This window comes from Procambarus clarkii, chromosome 39 (assembly GCF_040958095.1).
Source record: "Procambarus clarkii isolate CNS0578487 chromosome 39, FALCON_Pclarkii_2.0, whole genome shotgun sequence".
Lineage (NCBI taxonomy): Eukaryota > Metazoa > Arthropoda > Malacostraca > Decapoda > Cambaridae > Procambarus > Procambarus clarkii.
Genome location: NC_091188.1, coordinates 5,910,181 through 5,929,133, shown reverse-complemented (window position 1 = coordinate 5,929,133; position 18,953 = coordinate 5,910,181). Strand labels below are relative to the sequence as shown.

General features: G+C 41.3%; 1 protein-coding gene and 1 long non-coding RNA gene across 2 annotated transcripts; both read left to right on the top strand.

Annotated features, from left to right (window-relative positions):
* Positions 1-670: 670 nt before the first annotated feature.
* Positions 671-5,875, top strand: LOC138372511 (uncharacterized). The gene is made up of 4 exons (XM_069337985.1): positions 671-1,026; positions 2,631-2,713; positions 3,539-3,693; positions 4,837-5,875. Exons 1-4 carry the CDS (start codon positions 1,019-1,021, stop codon positions 5,068-5,070), a joined length of 480 nt encoding a protein of 159 aa, XP_069194086.1. The 5' UTR covers positions 671-1,018; the 3' UTR covers positions 5,071-5,875.
* Positions 5,876-9,293: 3,418 nt separating this feature from the next.
* Positions 9,294-13,101, top strand: LOC123760393 (uncharacterized). Its single transcript, XR_006773150.1, has 4 exons — positions 9,294-9,451; positions 10,430-10,518; positions 10,750-10,871; positions 12,552-13,101. It is a non-coding gene; the product is annotated as an uncharacterized lncRNA (long non-coding RNA).
* The last annotated feature ends 5,852 nt before the right edge of the window (positions 13,102-18,953 follow it).

Sequence of the window (18,953 nt, the reverse complement as noted above, 5' to 3'; positions counted from 1 at the left end):
AGTATTGGCGGACGCCACCACCTGTACGAGCCTCGCAGCTCCTCTCAGTGCTCGTAACTTGTGGAAGAAAAGGCAACAAATTGACTGACTTTACCGCATCTTTGTGAGATTTATTACTCAGTGGATCCCGGATACAAGAAACAAATCTGGGACTATTATTTTTTTCTAAGGCCATTTTGATCGGTGAGTTTTAATCCAATTGCGTTATTGAAAATTACAATATTTTTTAGAATTAAAACTGTTATTTTTAATGATGACAATATTCTCTTGGTGGCAACACGACCACTTAGTAAAGAAACAAGACACGTTTGTGGATGTGAATCGTGGGTAGTAAAACCCTTTGGAGGATGTGAACCTAAGACATGGTGGTACTTGTGAATCTTGCACAGCAACACACGTTGATCAACAGAGGTCACACGAGGGCACTCCCTCCCCCTTTTGACCTTCAGATTTCAGCTTTACCTATCTCCATGTGGCTTAGTGGTAGCTGGCAGGAGACGCTCCACACGAGTGAACTCCAGCACACTCTCACAAGTTCTTCTCCGCCTTTGATGCTTACTACACATCGATAGATTTTTACTCCACAGAGAGAGAGAGAGAGAGAGAGAGAGAGAGAGAGAGAGAGAGAGAGAGAGAGAGAGAGAGAGAGAGAGAGAGAGAGAGAGAGAGAGAGAGAGAGAGAGAGAGAGAGAAAGAGAGTTTGTTTACTGTGAGGGTGTGGCATACTATCGCCTCACATGCGTGTGTACGCCCTCTCAGGCGTGACGACACTACGCGTTCTTACACGAGTGCTGGCGAATGAGAGGTCAGGCCACCGTCCGACACCCTGGAGAGGCCTTCCGCAGTGTGTACCTTGCCTACACCTGTGCTCCGGGTGTACATTGTCTATACCTGTGCTCCGGGTGTGTTTAAGGATCCCCACAAGTCTGTGCATTTATTCAAACAAAGGAACTTAGTGGGGGTGTTAACCTGTATGACGTACAGGGAGAAGAACTAATAGTTCTCTGGAACATCAGAAATGACGAGGTGATTCTAATGTACAGGTGTCAGGTGCTTTAAGAAAGGAACTATATACAGGGTTTTAAATAATTACAAATACGAACATTTTAGATTTAGAGAAGTAATGTTATAAGTACGTAGAACAAGTTACTAGCTAGCGTCGTCAACTCTCGCACTCTGGCAAGCTTCGAGCATGATGTTGGGCAAATAGATGAGTGAAAGGGAGTGGCTGTAATCACAAACTACCATGCAGTTCCTACCTGTTTCTAAAGAAGAGAATGTCTTTCTTTCTGTCTCTCTATTTGTCTATTTGTGTGTTTGTCTAGTGTGTGTGTGTGTGTGTGTGTGTGTGTGTGTGTGTGTGTGTGTGTGTGTGTGTGTGTGTGTGTTTTCACCTAGTTGTGCTTGTGGGGGTTGAGCTTTGCTCTTTCGGCACGCCTCTCAACTCTCAATCAACTGTTACTAACTACTAACTAACTAATTTCATCCCCCCCCTCACACTCACACCCCAGGAAGCAGCCCGCAACAGCTAGCTAACTCCCAGGTACCTATTTACTGCTAGGTAACAGAGGCATCAGGGTGAAAGAAACTTTGTCCATTTGTTTCTGCCTGGTCCGGGAATCGAACCCGAGCCACAGAATTACGAGCGCGCTGTCCACTCGGCTACCAGACCTCCTAATACATCGCCCTTCACATTGAATAGTTGAACTCGAAACATCTTGATTTATTTATATACAAGATGAAAACTGATTTCTTCCACCTTCTAGATAAAAAACTCCCCACCCTCGAAAAAAACTCATCTAATTAATTACAAAAGAGATTTTATACTTAATTCAATAAACAAGATATATAAAATACATTCGAAACTAAAATTCACGCGAAATGCAGTTCCCGCGAGAACTTCCAGGTAACAGTAATAGTAAATAATGAAATGCAGTTCTCCCGAAAACTTCCGGTAACCGCATTTTAAAATATTTGTAAGAATTATCTCTAGAACTTCCCGCCAATATCATGGAAATATACCAACAGTAGACGGGGGAACCCGGACTTGCTCAGGTGACAGGTCACATCTTCACCACATACTACCTTCATCGTTGTAACCATCGTCCTTGCACACTATCTTCATCACTGTAAATTTCTACCCTATACACTATCTTCTACACTCTAGTCATCTTAACTAAAGACCTCGTCTCTGCTTTCACCGTATTTCTCACCTTCCCTGCCCTTCACCACCTTCCGTACTCTCAATGTAATTTATAACATTATGTTCACATTAGTCAACACAGGTTGACTAATGTGAATATGTAACTCCCTGGCATATGTAACTCCAGTAAGTTACCACCCTTGATCAATACAAGTATTCCCCTGGGGATGAGTCACAATAACGTGGCTAAAGTATATTGACCAGACCACACAATCGACTTGAGAATGGTCCAGGACGGACCGAAACGTCGTCGTCCCTTCACCTTCTCGTGAAGGGACGGTCAACATTCTGGTCAGGGGAATGTCTGGTCAACATTCCCCTGGGGTAAAATACTATTGAGAGTTTCATGGTATCCATCGCTGGTGTAAGATGTTAGACTGTTGCCATCTCTCAACGAAGTTGGACTAATTTTTGCCACATTTCCCAGGAGACATATGGTGGTGCCCATGACCGGCCTGGCGTGGGTTCTCATCCTTGCCAGCTGCTTCTACATCACCCCGACTCACTCCTGTAAGTTCCCCTTCAACCTCCTTTCGTTAAATCCAATTAATTTTTTTTAACGAACAAATTTCACCGTTCCGTTGATTAATTGGGATATGAAGACTATTCAGGTTGCTTCATCTAAGAACTCTTTACCCCGTATAAGAATAAAGTTAAAAAAATATATATTATATAAAAATATATAAGCTAATTCATTATAATTAGCTTATAAGTAACCATATTTACAAGGGAAAGTAAAGTTGTCTGGGGTTTTAATGAAATTGGAAATCGTATTTATAAATAGGAATTTTAATTTCCAGGTAAGTGGGGGCAATCATAATATATCCCTACTTATTTGTGTATCTATTTCCAGTGTATATTATACACTGAGTATGCATATTCAGTGTATGCTTGCATGGTCTCCTATTATGTAGCAGTAGGACAGGCAAAGAATATATGAATCCTGTGTACTATACATGGTCTTCTATTATCTAGTTGTTTAATAAGTACAAAATGCATGTATCCAAAGCATGTATACATAGCCCTGCTATCTAGTTGCACGACAAGCACTGAGTATATGTATCCAGCGTATGTATATTAGATTTCCCTATCACCCGCTATCTAGGAGTGTGACAGGCATAGAATCCCTATCTGATGCACAACCTGGAGGAACCCCTCCATACTAACCCCCAACCTTAATCACCCACAAAACTACAATATATTCATCGTAAGCTTAACCTTTCTCTTCCTTCTGCATTCACCCCCTAGCTCCTCCCAAGTCTCTACTCATCCATTCCTTCCGCATGTCACAAACCTCTTAAAGAATCCTTAATATTTGTATATTATTCCTGCTAGGGCCGTTGGCGGGGCCGTCGCCGCGAGGGGACCACAAGGCGGGCTCACGGTTGGCGCTGGACGGTCTGGAAGCGTTCCACCCGTTTGATGCTGAGGATCGTGTCGTCTTTCCTGGGAGGTCGACCCGCCAGCGCCATTCTCCGGAGGATCCGCTGGTACGTATGCTCGTAGTACTGGCGCTTGTTATTGGTCGTGGTTCGGGAGATAGCAGCGATAGCAGTTTTCTTGGACTGCTATCTCTTGAGAGAGAGAGAGAGGAAGGACCTCTATCAATATTATATATATAGTGATGGAAAAAAGAAGTTAGGTGTTAGGCAGTCCTCCCAATGGCTGGTGTCAATGCCTATCACATTTAAAAAAAAAAAGATGACTGCGTACCTGTTGTGATCTGTGGCAAAGTAAGGCAAAACAAATAGTATGAACAATGAAACTTTAATTAAATTGAAAACAAATTATGAATAAGACAATTCCTTGGCTATGTACAGTGCAGATTAACAGGATTATAAATTAAAAAAAATAACATAAAATAATATAGTGGTGACGTTACTCTAAAATGGATAAAGACAAAATGAAATTAACAGGTGCTGAGAATAAAGCGTTGGCTGAGAACATCCACTAATAGACAGAGCGTATATCAGATGGTTGTTTCAGCTTGAGAGCACAAGATATTTTAACTCCAATGGCTGGTGCAGGCCCAGACATCGGCTAGGTAGATGGCGCTGAGGTGCAGAAGTGCAATGGTGCAGACGTCGATTCACCAATCAGAAGCGGGCAGGCTGGAAATGGTAGTTTGGTGATCGACGACGAGGGAGGGGGGGAGGTGAAGAACGAGTGTCTGATACGTTTGCGCCTGGCAAAACGTATTTGACCAAATATGTACTACACTTGCTTGTAGTATCTAGATGTTGTATATGTACTGAAGTAACATGACGATAGGAAAGAGCAGGCCAAATCTCTCTTGAAGGAGATTATCGTAACAATATATATATATATATATATATATATATATATATATATATATATATATATATATATATATATATATATATATATATATATATATGTATATATATATATATATATATATATATATATATATATATATATATATATATATATATATATATATATATATTATATATATATTGATAGAAGAACACCATATCTAAATCTTCAATTCCTTAAACTCTGAAGGTCAAACAGCAAATTTTGCAGAACCCACAAAATTGGTCGATTTTCACTCCTTACAACACACGATTAACGTAAACCCCTTGTATTATTATTGTTTACTATTGCAGGAAGAACTGTCGAGCTTGTACCCGTCCTGGCCGCCGCGTCACTATCAGTCTGCAGAAACCGGTTCTCAGGGTCAGGGGAGGACGGTGAGAGGTGGAGCCCGCCAGCCCCGCCACCACCACCCCCTCGTGCAGGCGCGTCACCAAGTCAATAACCCCTGGCGACAGGCGAAGTACATGGGTTACATGGCCAGGGGGAGGCCCCAGTCCCACTCGTCTCTGTGGTATTGGGACTGATGCTCTGCAAGCCCCTCAGTCTCACTCGTCTCTGTGGTACTGGGACTGATGCTCTACAAGCCCTCAGTCTCACTCGTCTCTGTGGTACAGGGACTGATGCTCTACAAGCCCTCAGTCTCACTCGTCTCTGTGGTACTGGGACTGATGCTCAACAAGCCCTCAGTCTCACTCGTCTCTTTGGTACAGGGACTGATGCTCTACAAGCCCTCAGTCTCACTCGTCTCTTTGGTACAGGGACTGATGCTCTACAAGCCCTCAGTCTCACTCGTCTCTGTGGTACAGGGACTGATGCTCTACAAGCCCTCAGTCTCACTCGTCACTGTGGTACTGGGACTGATGCTCTACAAGCCCTCAGTCTCACTCGTCTGTGGTACAGGGACTGATGCTCTACAAGCCCTCAGTCTCACTCGTCTGTGGTACAGGGACTGATGCTCAACAAACCCCAATCTCATTCGTTTCTCTCTGGAATTGAGAGTGATGCTCAACAGGGCTCAACTTCACTCATCTTTCTGGTACTGGAACTGATGCTCCATAAGCCTCAGCATCCCATATCTCTGGTATATTGCAATCATAATTGTACAGGAAGTTTAATGAATTTATGACAGATCCAATATATATACGCGGAAAACCACAGTGAAATGAGAAAGGAGTTAAAACGTTTCCGGCCTCACAAATCAGTCTAGTTACTGAAGAAGACTTGAAAGGCCAAAAACGTTTTACCTCCTTTCCCATTTCACTATCGTTTTCCGCGTATCTATGATCAGTGTTGTCTGATCGTCAGTTACACACACACACACACACACACACACACACACACACACACACACACACACACACACACACACACACACACACACACACACACACACACACATATATATATATATATATATATATATATATATATATATATATATATATATATATATATATATATATATATATATATATATATATATATATATATATATATATTTATAATGTACCAGATTTATCTCGTGTATATACACCAGATTATTCTCTGAAATACATTATATATTAAGTGTGCAGACGGAAGTTTGGTATTTAATTAGGTGTTAGCTAGTTTTATTAATTCAAAAAAATTGCTAAATATACGCATAGCTTAATAAAAGCATCGAAAAAGTTTAGTTAATTCTTTCAAAATCATCGCATTAATGTAACTACAAATGTTTATATGTTAATATTAGCTGTGTATATATATATGTATATTAATAATTTATTTAAATATTTATTTTTGTAATAAGTTTGTTAAAATGAAAGTAATAAAAAATATAAAATAAATCACATGTATTTAATCGGTTATTTATTTACGGTATAATATGTAAAATGTGTGTTGTAAAACTCGTGAAGATTTTGCAACACATATTAGGAGGGACTCGGGTTTGCTCTGTGTACTCAAGTGGCAAGTCAAACAACACACTTCTGGCTCAATCGAAAATCTTAACATTATTTAACCAGTTTCAAAGCTTAACTCTTTCCGTAGCAGCTTCATTAAGGCAAATCATTATAAAAGCCTTTATTTAAAAGAAAATATTGTGAAAAGTATTTATTTATATGAAATTGATCATATTTGCTAGCAATACAGTTCACGGGAGGTGAGAAATTCACTGAAGTGTTGATTAGGAAAGTGGAAATTCAGTGTTGATTATTCCGTGTATGGTGATGGAGTTCGTCATATTGTAAGGTGGTAATAATGTGCTGAGTGCCCCTCTGGTGGCACTCAGGTGTTAACGTGAGCTCCCTGCTGACTGCTGAGCTCAGGCCTCCCCCCTGCCACTGCAACTGTTGTGAGAGTTCAGGTCTCCTCTGCCCCTGTACTGGTAGTGAACTCATGCCTTTCCTGCCCATACAACTTATGAAAAAATATGTCGTAGGAAAGATAATGTAATGATGAATTACAGGCAGAACAAATGGTGATAGGGAAAATATAAGGAAAGAGAGGAAGACTAATAGGAATAAATGGGACGGGAAAAAGTGAGAGAAAACGGAGAAGGAAAAGGAGAAGGAGGAGGTGAAAGAAGAAAAGTAGGGAAACAAAGAGAGGCACACGGAGGGAAGGGAAGGCACGGAATGGGTACGCTGTTTTTTTACTCCAGGATCATGTAGGAAAGATGGCGGAGGAGAAAGCATTGTCAGTTAAGATGGTGGATTCCAGAAGTGTGAGCCGCCAACAGGAAATAGCACTGGGTAGGGATAGTGGGGAAGGAGAGGGCGGCTCGGTGCTAGTGTAGCCCTGGCTCGGTGCTAGTGTAGCCCTGGCTCGGTGCTAGTGTAGCCCTGGCTCGGTGCTAGTGTAACCCTGGCTCGGTACTGATTCAGCCTTGGCTCTTTTACGATAACTTAGTTTTAGGATAGGTTAGCCTATCTTGAGGTTATCTTAGGATGATTTCAGGGCTTAGCGTCCCCGCGGCCCGGTCCTCGAAAAGGCCTCCTTTTTGTTACACCCCCCTGGGAAGCAGCCCGTAGCAGCTGTCTAACTCCCAGGTACCTATTTACTGCTTGGTAACAGGGGCATCAGGGTGAAAGAAACTTTTTGCCCATTTGTCTCCGCCTTCACCGGGGATTGAACACCGGAACCTCAGGACTACGAATCCGAAGCGCTGTCCACTCAGCTGTCAGGCGCCTCTGGACTCCTGAGCCTCGTTGTATTGACTGTGTGTGTGTGTGTACTCACCTAGTTGTACTCACCTAGTTGTGCTTGCGAGGGTTGAGCTCTGGCTCTTTGGTCCCGCCTCTCAACCGTCAATCAACAGGTTGATTGACGGTTGACACACACACACACACAGGTTGTGTGGTTGACACACACACACAGGTTGTGTGTGTGTGTGTGTGTGTGTGTGTGTGTGTGTGTGTGTGTGTGTGTGTGTGTGTGTGTGTGTGTGTGTGTGCTAAGTTGACAGCGGGGAAGGCAACAACATTCTCTGTAATGGTGAGCCCGAGTGTGTAAGGTGCCAGGGTAGGCAGGGGCCGCGAGACTTGGCCCACAGGAGAAGTTTTAGCTGGAGATCCTACGGACGATAAGAGACTCCGGGATCAAGAGTGAGCGACTCGTATACCAGGATCAAGTGGGAGTGCCCCGTCTACCGGCCGTGCTCATCACCCGTCTTCGCTACCAACAGGTCCGATGCGTACAACAACAACGAGATTTATTTTAGCTCCCCCTCGTGTATGCGTCCCTACCCAGTTGTTGGCCAAAGTTGTGTGTCAGCAGTGATCGTGCTGCAGCTCCTGGGTCTGGTGAGATATTTCCCTACTTCCATATAGCCAGAGGATGGCTGTGGTATGTTGACCAGACCACACACTAGAAGGTGAAGGGACGACGACGGTCCGTCCTGGATCATTCTCAAGTCGATTGTCGAAATTGTGACTCATCGCCTGCATATGGGTGAGGTGTCCCTAATAAACTAAAAAAAATTAATATTAAACTAACCAAAATATGACGCCTTATATTTGGTTAGGTTAGGTTTTGTGCATTGTTTAGGAGTGAGTTTACTTGTGGGTGTTGCATACTTGTTCTCGTCTGGCATAGGTATGCTTGAGTGGGTTCTGTGGGACTGTCTGTCACGGTTTCCGAAAGATCTAAAAAAGTTCCAGGTTTGTGTATGTGATGTGATACCCAGTTTAAATACCCTTCCTGGACACACACACACACACACACACACACACACACACACACACACACACACACACACACACACACACACACACACACACACACACACACACACACACACACACACACATGTAAACACGTGCACATCGCCATAGTACGCGCGCTCACGAACGCAAACACACACACACACACACACACGCACACACTTTGATCTTTGGCGGGACCAAAGAGCCAGAGGTCAACCCCCGCAAGCACAACTAGGTGAGTACACACACACACCTTGAGGTTACATTGAGGTATTTTCGGGGCTTAGCGTCTCCGCGGTCCGGTCGTCGACCAGTCCAGGCCACACACATACATTCCCCAGAACACATAAATATGTACAGAGGAATGTAACAAAAATACAGGCGATAAACATACTTAGATAACCATATGAAATTATTTAACCTAATGTTTGCAAAAGTCTTTGCATGAGTAAATGAAAATGATATTCCCGCGCAGCAAGGGACAACGCTAAGCATCTAGCGGTAAGTAATTAAAACACGCGACGGAAATTAGATATGATTCAGTATCCTTTGTGACGCCGGTTTGATACTCTACACGAAACGTAGCAGCCAACCTCGTTCGTATATAAGGGTGTGGACGCTGGAGAGAGCCAGTGAGAGCGGCGACGCTCGTAGTATCCAGTAGACTGACTCGAGCTTCGTAGGGACAGACAACACTTGCTAGAGGCCAGCCATAGAGAAGGTGAGTCAGGCCGGTGCTGGTAATTTACATTTTCAGACATAAATGTAAACAATGTATTGTGGATGAGTAGGAAGTGTGTCCATGAATGCTCCAACGACTGTATTTGTTTGTATCAGATTTCAGCTCCTGGGCCCTGACTCCTTATTCATTAATCGGTCAATGTGATGATTTCCCCACCACGGTTTCATATTTGTTAATACAACTGAAAATTTAGTTTCTGTGAGTGCAATTACATCTGCGCTTTCCTAGTTTTCCTATTCCACGAGGTTTACTCGCCATGTTTGTAATATTTTTCATTTTGGTGTACATTTGATTCAAGTGCTCACCTAGTTGGACTCACCTGGTTGTGCTTGCGGGGGTTGAGATTCGGCTCTTTGGTCCCGCCTCTCAACTGTCAGTTAACTGGTAAACAGGTTCCTGAGCCTACTGGGCTCCATCATATCTACATTTGAAACTGTGTATGGAAGTCTGCCTCTGTGTGGGTGATGTGTTGTAAAGAGGTTGACAAGGATTTCAGGTGGATAGGAGGTGGATAGAGAGGGATTGGGTTTTATTTAAGGCTGTTTGAAGAAGGTTAGGTGACAGAGGCTGGGTGGGGATAGTTATGATTGTAACGCATGGTCATCGAGTAGGAGCTGGTGAGAGAGAGGGGTTTAGAAAAGGGTAATTTATATTTCTGTTGTGGTTGGCCCTTTGTATACTGAGCTGAAAGATGTGAATTTCTCAATTCAGTTCCATCCCCGGTGCCTTCTATGCTACCGTTTTCTTTGTCATACCCCTCTGGGATTTGTGATCATTCCATTATATTTAACTTTGCTTATATTTTAACATGTGCAGGACAATGACAACATGAAAGTTTCTTTATTGTAGGCTGAAAGTAATCAACCAGATGTCATGCCTTTTATAATATGGAGTTTGGCAAGGAAACCTTATTTTCTAACTAATTCTGTAATTAATTTGACTGACTTCGTCTCCCAGACCTGCAGTGAGAGTGATGGCTGGCTCCCTGCCCTGCTTGATGCTGCTGGTGCTGCTACTCTCCTGGGCGCCCTCTCCTGCTCACTCTGGTGGGTGCTCCCGTACAGCAGTCTTCATTGCACTAGTGTACATTATGTGTCAGAAACTTCCATGTTCGAAATCTAATACTCATATATATTAATAAAACGTATTAACTAATAGTTATGGATTGCCACATATAACAAGAAGCTCCAAACATAATGTTTATGAGTGTAATAATTTTGTTTTATTATAAATTGTATTTATTATTGTAATTTTTATTATTATACGTGTGTTCACAGAGAGCAGACGGCCTGGTCGTCACGGGATTAGAGGGCAAGGAAGGCAGCCACCGACCTCTACAGGCGGTGGGGTTTTTAAACCCTTCTTTGTTGGCGGTCAAAACGCGAATAATCCGAGCACGGTAATATACCTTCTCTGTACGTAGGCCTTAAATAACCCGACCTGCACGTCCCCACGGGCAAGGCTGAGTAAATGATTATGATGTAACAGTGAATCAACGTTGAAAATGTATAAACGTTGATCCAACATTATTTAAACGTTAATCGAGGATGTTTTGCCCGCTGGGATGTGAAATGAAAGTAGCGAAGGATGCAGCGCCCTGTCCTTATCAAGGAGTCGTGACGGACCGACACGTCCTCACTGTCCTTCTGTCACCATTTTCACCATACACTCTCTCCATCACTGTACCAAATGGTCGCCCTTCCAGTGCAAATTTGTATTTTTTTATTAGTACATGAGGTACATCTGCATTAGTGCAGCTACCCTAGACTATATGAAGTGGAGTACAGTGTGTCAAAAAAGTTAACTACGTGATGCTAAAAAATCCCCATCACACAGGATGGTTAGTCATACAGAGGCATGTGATAGGCAGTCTGCACTGGCAGACTCCGGAAGCATTTTGAGGATATCATCAACACAAGATTGAATAAGGTAGCAGTGGTAATACAAGTCCCCCATCTCGCAGGATGGTTAGTCATACAGGGCCATGTGTTTAGTAGCCTGCACTGGCAAATTTTGGGTACACTGTGAGGATATCTTCAAGAATACGAGAATGAATAAAGTAATTCCAAAGCTCCAGGTACCTCATGCCAACTGGTCTGAAAGGTCTAATAACTGGGCATTCGGTGATGTAGTGTGGGAGATCGTGCCGCAGTTCCTGCTCACAGAGTTTGCAACTGGAGTGCTCAGGATTGGGAGATCCGTCACCTGCAGCCACCTGCCACAGGTAACGGTAACCAAACCTGATCCTTGCAACCACTGTGTCGCACAGTCTAGTGGACGTTTTGTGCTGCCCATAGATATAAGTATTGCAGCCAAATTAGCGTGTAACAAGGATGAAGTTGAATTAGATCTAGGTATCCCCATCTCTGCTGTCAAAACTGTATTGGTCCAAACACTCAGGTATGATAAGAAAGAAATTACTGACTCCCAACGACCTGAAAGTACTAGTATAAAAAGCTATGATTTGTTCAGATCTGAAACCTGCAAATTTGTAGTCTGATATATAAATGCTAAAGTCTATGGACTCAGGGCTGAACATTTCACATTCATAATTTTCGTGATGGAGGCGCATCACGAAGGACACACACACACACACACACACACACACACACACACACACACACAGGTCCTCGCGGCCGATGGGACAAGGTTCAAGGGTTGTAGTCCTAATTTAAGGGCTTGGATTTGATTCCCAGCCGAGGCAGAAACAAATTTACGTAGTTTCTTTCATCTAATGCACCTGTTCACCTAGCAGTAAACAGGTACCTGGGGGGTTAGTTGCTACAATCTGCGTCCTGGGCAGCTGTGTGTGTATATGTATGAGAGAGAGAAATATATATATAGTAGTAGAGCAGAGTAGAAATAGAAATATGTTGTAGTAGATATGAGAGAAAGTTAGGTAGTGAGTCAGTACATTAGACATCAGACGGTAGAAAGGCGGGGTCCAAGAGCTAACAGCTCGATCTAGCAGGCGCATTGAGCAAATGCAAACAGTAAACACACACACACACACAAAATAAACGTTTAAACAAAAACCTTCTAATAAATTACATTAATTTCACTAAAATTAACTTTCCAGGGAGCGTTGATATCTAACCCGTGGGGAGACTACGGCTACCGACCTCCCATCGTCTTTGGCCCCAGGCGCCCCTCCTACGACTACTGGGACTACTGGTATTAATACAAATACCAATGATGGTATTAATGGTAATACCACAACTTTCACTCATAACAAAGATCAAATCACACACTTTTGGTACAGAGGTAACACAGTTCCTCACATGCCGGTAGTGGATATAATACTGTTGCTCAAGATACATTAAGGTATTAAACTCTCTATATTAAGCTGTTTTCACACAGGTGCCGATAATAATAACGCTGTTTTGTCGTGAGTAGATCATCAGATTTACAGACATTGCTAAAAATAATTCTCAAATACATACATGAAATATCGACCGCTGATGCGTGCATATATCTCCCTGGGATGAACATGCTCCCAGTCGGTCTGCTTCGAGTGCTGTTTTATCTAAGTTTTTTTTAATGATGAATTGTTAAATATTTGTTAAATTGTTTGTAAAAACTTTTGGTTTTTATACTGTTAACTACATAAATAAAAAATATTGATGGTTTTTAACAGATTTTTTTTTCTCAAACTCCAATACAGCGCTTACCTAACAGAGTTTATCTAAAAGTGACTTTTGGAAAAAGAGGTCTTGCTACTTATTCTCAAGCAATTACGCTATCTGCTAGCCTAGTTGTGTTTGCTGCGACTAGTACCAAGACAAACTTTTCTTGAGAAAGCACTTTATATTTTAAATCTTCATACGACGTGCTCATCAGATTACAAAAAAAATTCTCATGAAAAGAAGCAAAACGTTTCTAAAAATTTAAGTTGAAAACATTCAAGACAAATAAAAATAATCAATTAAAAAAATTGCCTAAAGTCAGTGATAAAAAAAGTTAATTTAAAACACTCCCTAATATAAAACGAGATATAACAATTTCACAAAATCTCCATAAAAAAGTTAGTTTTGTCCGATGTTGGAGGCCAGGCGCTTTGGGCGAGCTTCACTCAACTTTGCAGGGTGAATGGTCTGGAATACGGAGCGGACATAAGTTAGTCGGGGTCGCCAGAGTTCAAAAGAGAAGAGCGTGTCAAGGTAACATACTGACCCCCCACGACCATTTTTTGCACTGGCTATATTTTGAAAAAACTAATTTTTTTTTTTATATTTATAAAATAATTTATCCAACAGCAGTGAATAACCTTAAATTTTCTACTATTCACATTTTGGCAGTGGCAACATAAACTTGTTACTTCAATACAACCATCTTCCCTCCCACCGCCCCATCTTACCAAGGGCCGACTCACCATCTTCCTGCACACTCAAAACACATATTTACTTCACTATAAACTGAAATGTTATACAGACGAAGCGATTTCAATTAATTGTGACTATTGTGATGGAAAAAAGAAGTGGTGTTCAGCAGTCCTCCCAATGGCTGGTGTCAATGCCTATCACATTTAAGAAAAAAAGATGACTGCGTAGCTGTTGTGTTCTGTGGCAAAGTAAGGCAAAACAAGCAAAACAAATAGTATGAACAACGAAACTTTAATTAAATTGAAAACAAATTATGAATAAGACAATTCCTTGGATACGTACAGTGCAAACTCACAATATTATAAATTAAAAAAAAATAACATAAAATAATATAGTGGTGACGTTACTCTAAAATGGATAAAGACAAAATTAAATTAACAGGTGCTGAGAATAAAGCGTTGGCTGAGAACATCCACTAATAGACAGAGCGTATATCAGATGGTTGTTTCAGCTTGAGAGCACAAGATATTTTAACTCCAATGGCTGGTGCAGGCCCAGACATCGGCTAGGTAGATGGCGCTGAGGTGCAGAAGTGCAGTGGTGCAGACGTCGATTCACCAATCAGAAGCGGGCAGGCTGGAAATGGTAGTTTGGTGATCGACGACGAGGGAGGGGGGAGGTGGAGAGCGAGTGTATGATACGTTTGCGCCTGGCAAAACGTATTTGACCAAATATGTACTACACTTGCTTGTAGTATCCAGATGTTGTATATGTACTTGTCGGAAAATCCGACACCATTTAATATATCATACAAATAATTTCTGCTGTATTACCAACAAGTTACCCATAGAAAACGTAACTTGTAGTGGAATTACCGTCTAAAGAAAACGGGATATCATCACCACATACTATTATAATTCACCAGCTATTCTGCTGGGAATTATTCTTAAATACATAAGTCTTTGGACTTTACCATCATAAAAACATCTTATATAAATTAACTTAATTATCAATATTAAAGTAGAGTAAATGTGACCCTTCTATCACGTTCTGAAATCTGGACAATGTAAGCCAGGCGTCAGAGTGCAGGAAGGAGGGCAGCCATTGTTGTTGTACTAGACCAGAGGCTCACACGGGAGCAAATTCGGCTCCTGTTAAATTTACTTGGACGTAGTGTTATGGAAACTAAAAGTGTACCATTATCAACACGCTGTCTACAAATTCAAGTTAAGTGTCTATCCGAAACCCATTATCTATCATTAGTGGCCATTAATGTCATTGGGTAGGGTTATCCGGTTAGATCACATGGAAGCCTCAAACTAAAGGTAATTAAGCCAGGTCCTCATGTTCCATGTACTGTTTTCTCTGATATACTTGTCATATATAGGATTCTGGCTTCACAGCTAGCGCACTTTTGACAGGTCAAGACGAGGAAGGATTTGTGCACCAGTTACTGGGTGATATGGAAGCTACCTCAAAGAGGATAATTTGGTGTCTACACCCTAGTTATACCTGGTGGACTAACCTGCTGTACTATAAGATAAGGAACCTCTTCAATGTTTAATAGTATGTAGCTATTACTGTAGTTTGATTGGCTGCATATATATTAATTTAATAAACCCCCCCTAATGTGTAGAGGATCGATTTGTGAGATTATGAGATTATTGCAGAAATACAGTCCACTCATTATTATACAAATTGCTATCGAAGTATATAAATTAACGTAAATATAAATTCATATAAATTAAATAAATATAAATCTCACAGGTCGGTTCCCACATTATTTGGTCCTTCGAACCGGATTATTTGGACCTTCGGAACCGGAATATTCGGTCCTATGAACCCACATTTGGTCATCTTAGTACCGGATGAACCAGTTATCCAGTGGATTCATTAAATATACTAGTGCAGTGTTATTTAAACAAAGGCCAGCCAGTCAAAGACGGAAGCGTAGCCTCGAGGGAGCTCAGGAGCCTCCCTCAGTTCAGATCTGCCTCATCAGCGGTTTCATGCACACCCACAGATATTTGGTGGCGTGTTATTTCGTGAAATGACAGCGCTAATATAGAATCCAGCCAAATTAGTGACTGTGTCTTCGCGAGATTGTTCACGGATTTCGTGGTGTTACATTTCGCGAGAGATTATCTACGAATTTTGTGGACTTTATTTCGCGAGGTCACTAATAATATTTAATACTTCTAGATAATATTAGAAGTTTCATAGAGGCTAATTAAGAGGCTATTGTCAATAATTGTGTATATTATTTCTCCAAAATAGAGAATCATTTAATATATACTGCACTAGTGATCACAGTATAATATTTACTAATTGCCAACCCACAACAGGGTAGGATATGACTAGTTGAACTATTATTGCTCATCCTAGTCCCATTATTACCATAGTCAGTTGAACTATATTGATCAACCTAGCACCATTAATGAATGGTCCAGACCCTATTTTGGGTGTAATTTTTATCAACTCGAGTTGAGTTGTATATATATATAATTTACTTATGATCATTACACCTTTGAGTGATTAATTAGTGTCTCTACCATCCTAGGGTGATATAGAAGAGCTAACCTAAAGGTACTTCCAGTGACACTGGTTTATCACTCAAATCATTAGTGTGTATGATTGTATATATATAATGTGTATTAATTTTAAGTGCTAACCTCTAGTAGAGGTAGGATTATTGCCTAGTGAGTTCAGAATTTAACCCTAGGCTGCCATTAGTACTTGCTCACAATTTATGAGCCAGTGGTGCCCAATTAACAAGTCACCATGACTAATCCACAGAAAGCAAAGCGTGCTTTAATATCAAGCAAACGCCAACTAACAAGAGATCTCAACCAATATGAACAGTTGTTATATGAGCCTGTAATTAATTATCGTCGGTTGAAAATACCACTGTTACAGATTCAAACCCAATTGCATATATTGAAAGCAAATAGGAAATCTTACCAAAATCAGGTCCACGACGACGACGACATAGTAGTTGAAGATGTGGAACCATTCCTGTCTGACCTTGCACAATATGAAGAAGAAACTCAAGCCAGGTTGGAACATTTACACAGGATAATTGAATCAGAACAAATAGCAAGTACACCAAATAAAGTAGATAATGTTATGGATGATCTGGATCTTTTTGAGAATAAATGTAAAGCCAGATTAGATCCTTTAATCAACAAGGATAAAGCTTCACCCACTACAGCTTCACCCAATAATATACCACCAGAAATTAAGCAGTTTTCAGACAATTTATCCACAGTCTCTGTGGTTTCTGAAAACCCAATACCTGAGGCTACTAAGTTAACATGCCTCCAAACTAGAGGTGAAGCTGAACCAGTAGTAGAAAATGTAAATGAAAATAGCGACAGCACTAATTTCCCAGTCCAGCCTCCTAGGAATAATGCTGGCAATGAGAAAACTGTCATACATCTAGTACTACAATTGCTGGATTTACCTCAACCTGATCAGACTGCTGACTCATTACAATCCTTCAGCATGGAGTTTGAGTCACTACTAAGAACATTCAGACTTAAGGTTGATATAACTACTAGTGAATGGATGACCAAAGTAGTCCTTCAACGAAAATTGTCCAGCGATATACTAGATGAATTATATGCACATCAACATAACACCATCCTGACAGTACAGGACATCACTGAAGGTTTACATTCCATCATAAACAAACGACGAGCAAATGAGGAAGTTAAAGCCTCTTGCAAGCCTTCAGAAATAGAAAATAATAGTCAATTAAAGGGTAAAACAACCACCCCAAATAAACATCAACCAATTACTCAAACATCAAGTTGCAGAAAATCTGACAATGCAGCAGCATCCTCCAAGCCTACTGTTACTAGTTCACCCAAACCGGTAACTTCCAAACGTGCAGTAGGCTGGGGGACATGTATGTTCTGCAAAAAGAAACATTCAACATACCGTTGTGCTAATTATCCAACCAGAGACACTCGTATTGAGCGACTCCAGGAATTAGGGAGATGTTCGAGGTGTCTCAAGTCACACAACATAGACTATTGTGATACCCAATTCAACACCTGTAACAGGTGTAGAAGAGGTAGGCACCATGCAGCACTGTGCAAATATACGAAATTAACGTATTCAAGACCCAAGGTGGAAGATAGCATTCCCACCACAGTACAGTACTGCAAGGTGCAACCAACAAAGAGTGTCCAATCGGCAAAGTCTAAAGGTAATACGACTTTGCCTACTGCCCAAATTACCATCCTGAATAAGAGGGCCAAGGTCCATACCCGTGGGTTGTTTGACCAAGGATCCCAGAGAACATATGTCACTAAAAAGCTGGCAGATGAATTACAATTAAGGCCTGTAGCCCAGATGTCATTCAACATCTCAGGGTTTGTAACAGATGCAGGACCTCAAGTCTACCAGGTGGTACAACCATCAGTACGTTTAGGCAGGTACGTCTGTCGAGTACAAGCCATTGTGGTGGACAAAATACCAGTAGACCTACAAGTTCGAGGTCTGAGAGCAACAGCCAAATTCCTGAGAAATAGAGGAATAAAATTGGCAGATAATATTAAGTCTGATCACCTCACCGACTTCGGTCTTCTTGTAGGGACAGACTATTGTCATCGATTCATCGGTAGCCCTACTAAATATCAGGGTATAACCATGTTAAACTCTGCAGGAGGTAAATTACTCTCAGGCCCAGTATCAAGCCTGAGGAGACCTATGCCTGCAGATAAACATTACCAGTAGAAATCTAAATTTGTCAGCTGATTATATTTCTCCAGTAGCATTATACTAAGGAGATTACAGCTGACTATAGTAACAGAGGTTGATGTTAGTATCATCATTTAAAGCTGAAGATGAGTTCATGAGGCCTCAGTGGCAAATCAGTGAACAGTAGCCTAAAACAGCTACAAGTCACTGCGACCAATGTCACTGAACCCACTGCAGTCTCAGAACCATACTTTACTTTAATGATGAGCTATTCAATCCTCTGAATCAATTAATTAAATTAAACCCCAGTAAATCTGATGACTGATTTGATACATTTATTATTTAATCAAGATGTATTCCATGGGCCTCAGTGTTTATATATCAGTGACTAGTTACCTGAACAAACTTCAAGTTATATCTAATGTCACTGATCTCACTGCAGTCCCTGAATC

Coding starts and splice junctions, on each gene's coding strand:
- LOC138372511 (XM_069337985.1), top strand. Junction 2,714..3,538: donor CATCACCCCGACTCACTCCT/GTAAGTTCCCCT, acceptor TATTCCTGCTAG/GGCCGTTGGCGGGGCCGTCG. Junction 3,694..4,836: donor ATTCTCCGGAGGATCCGCTG/GTACGTATGCTC, acceptor TTACTATTGCAG/GAAGAACTGTCGAGCTTGTA.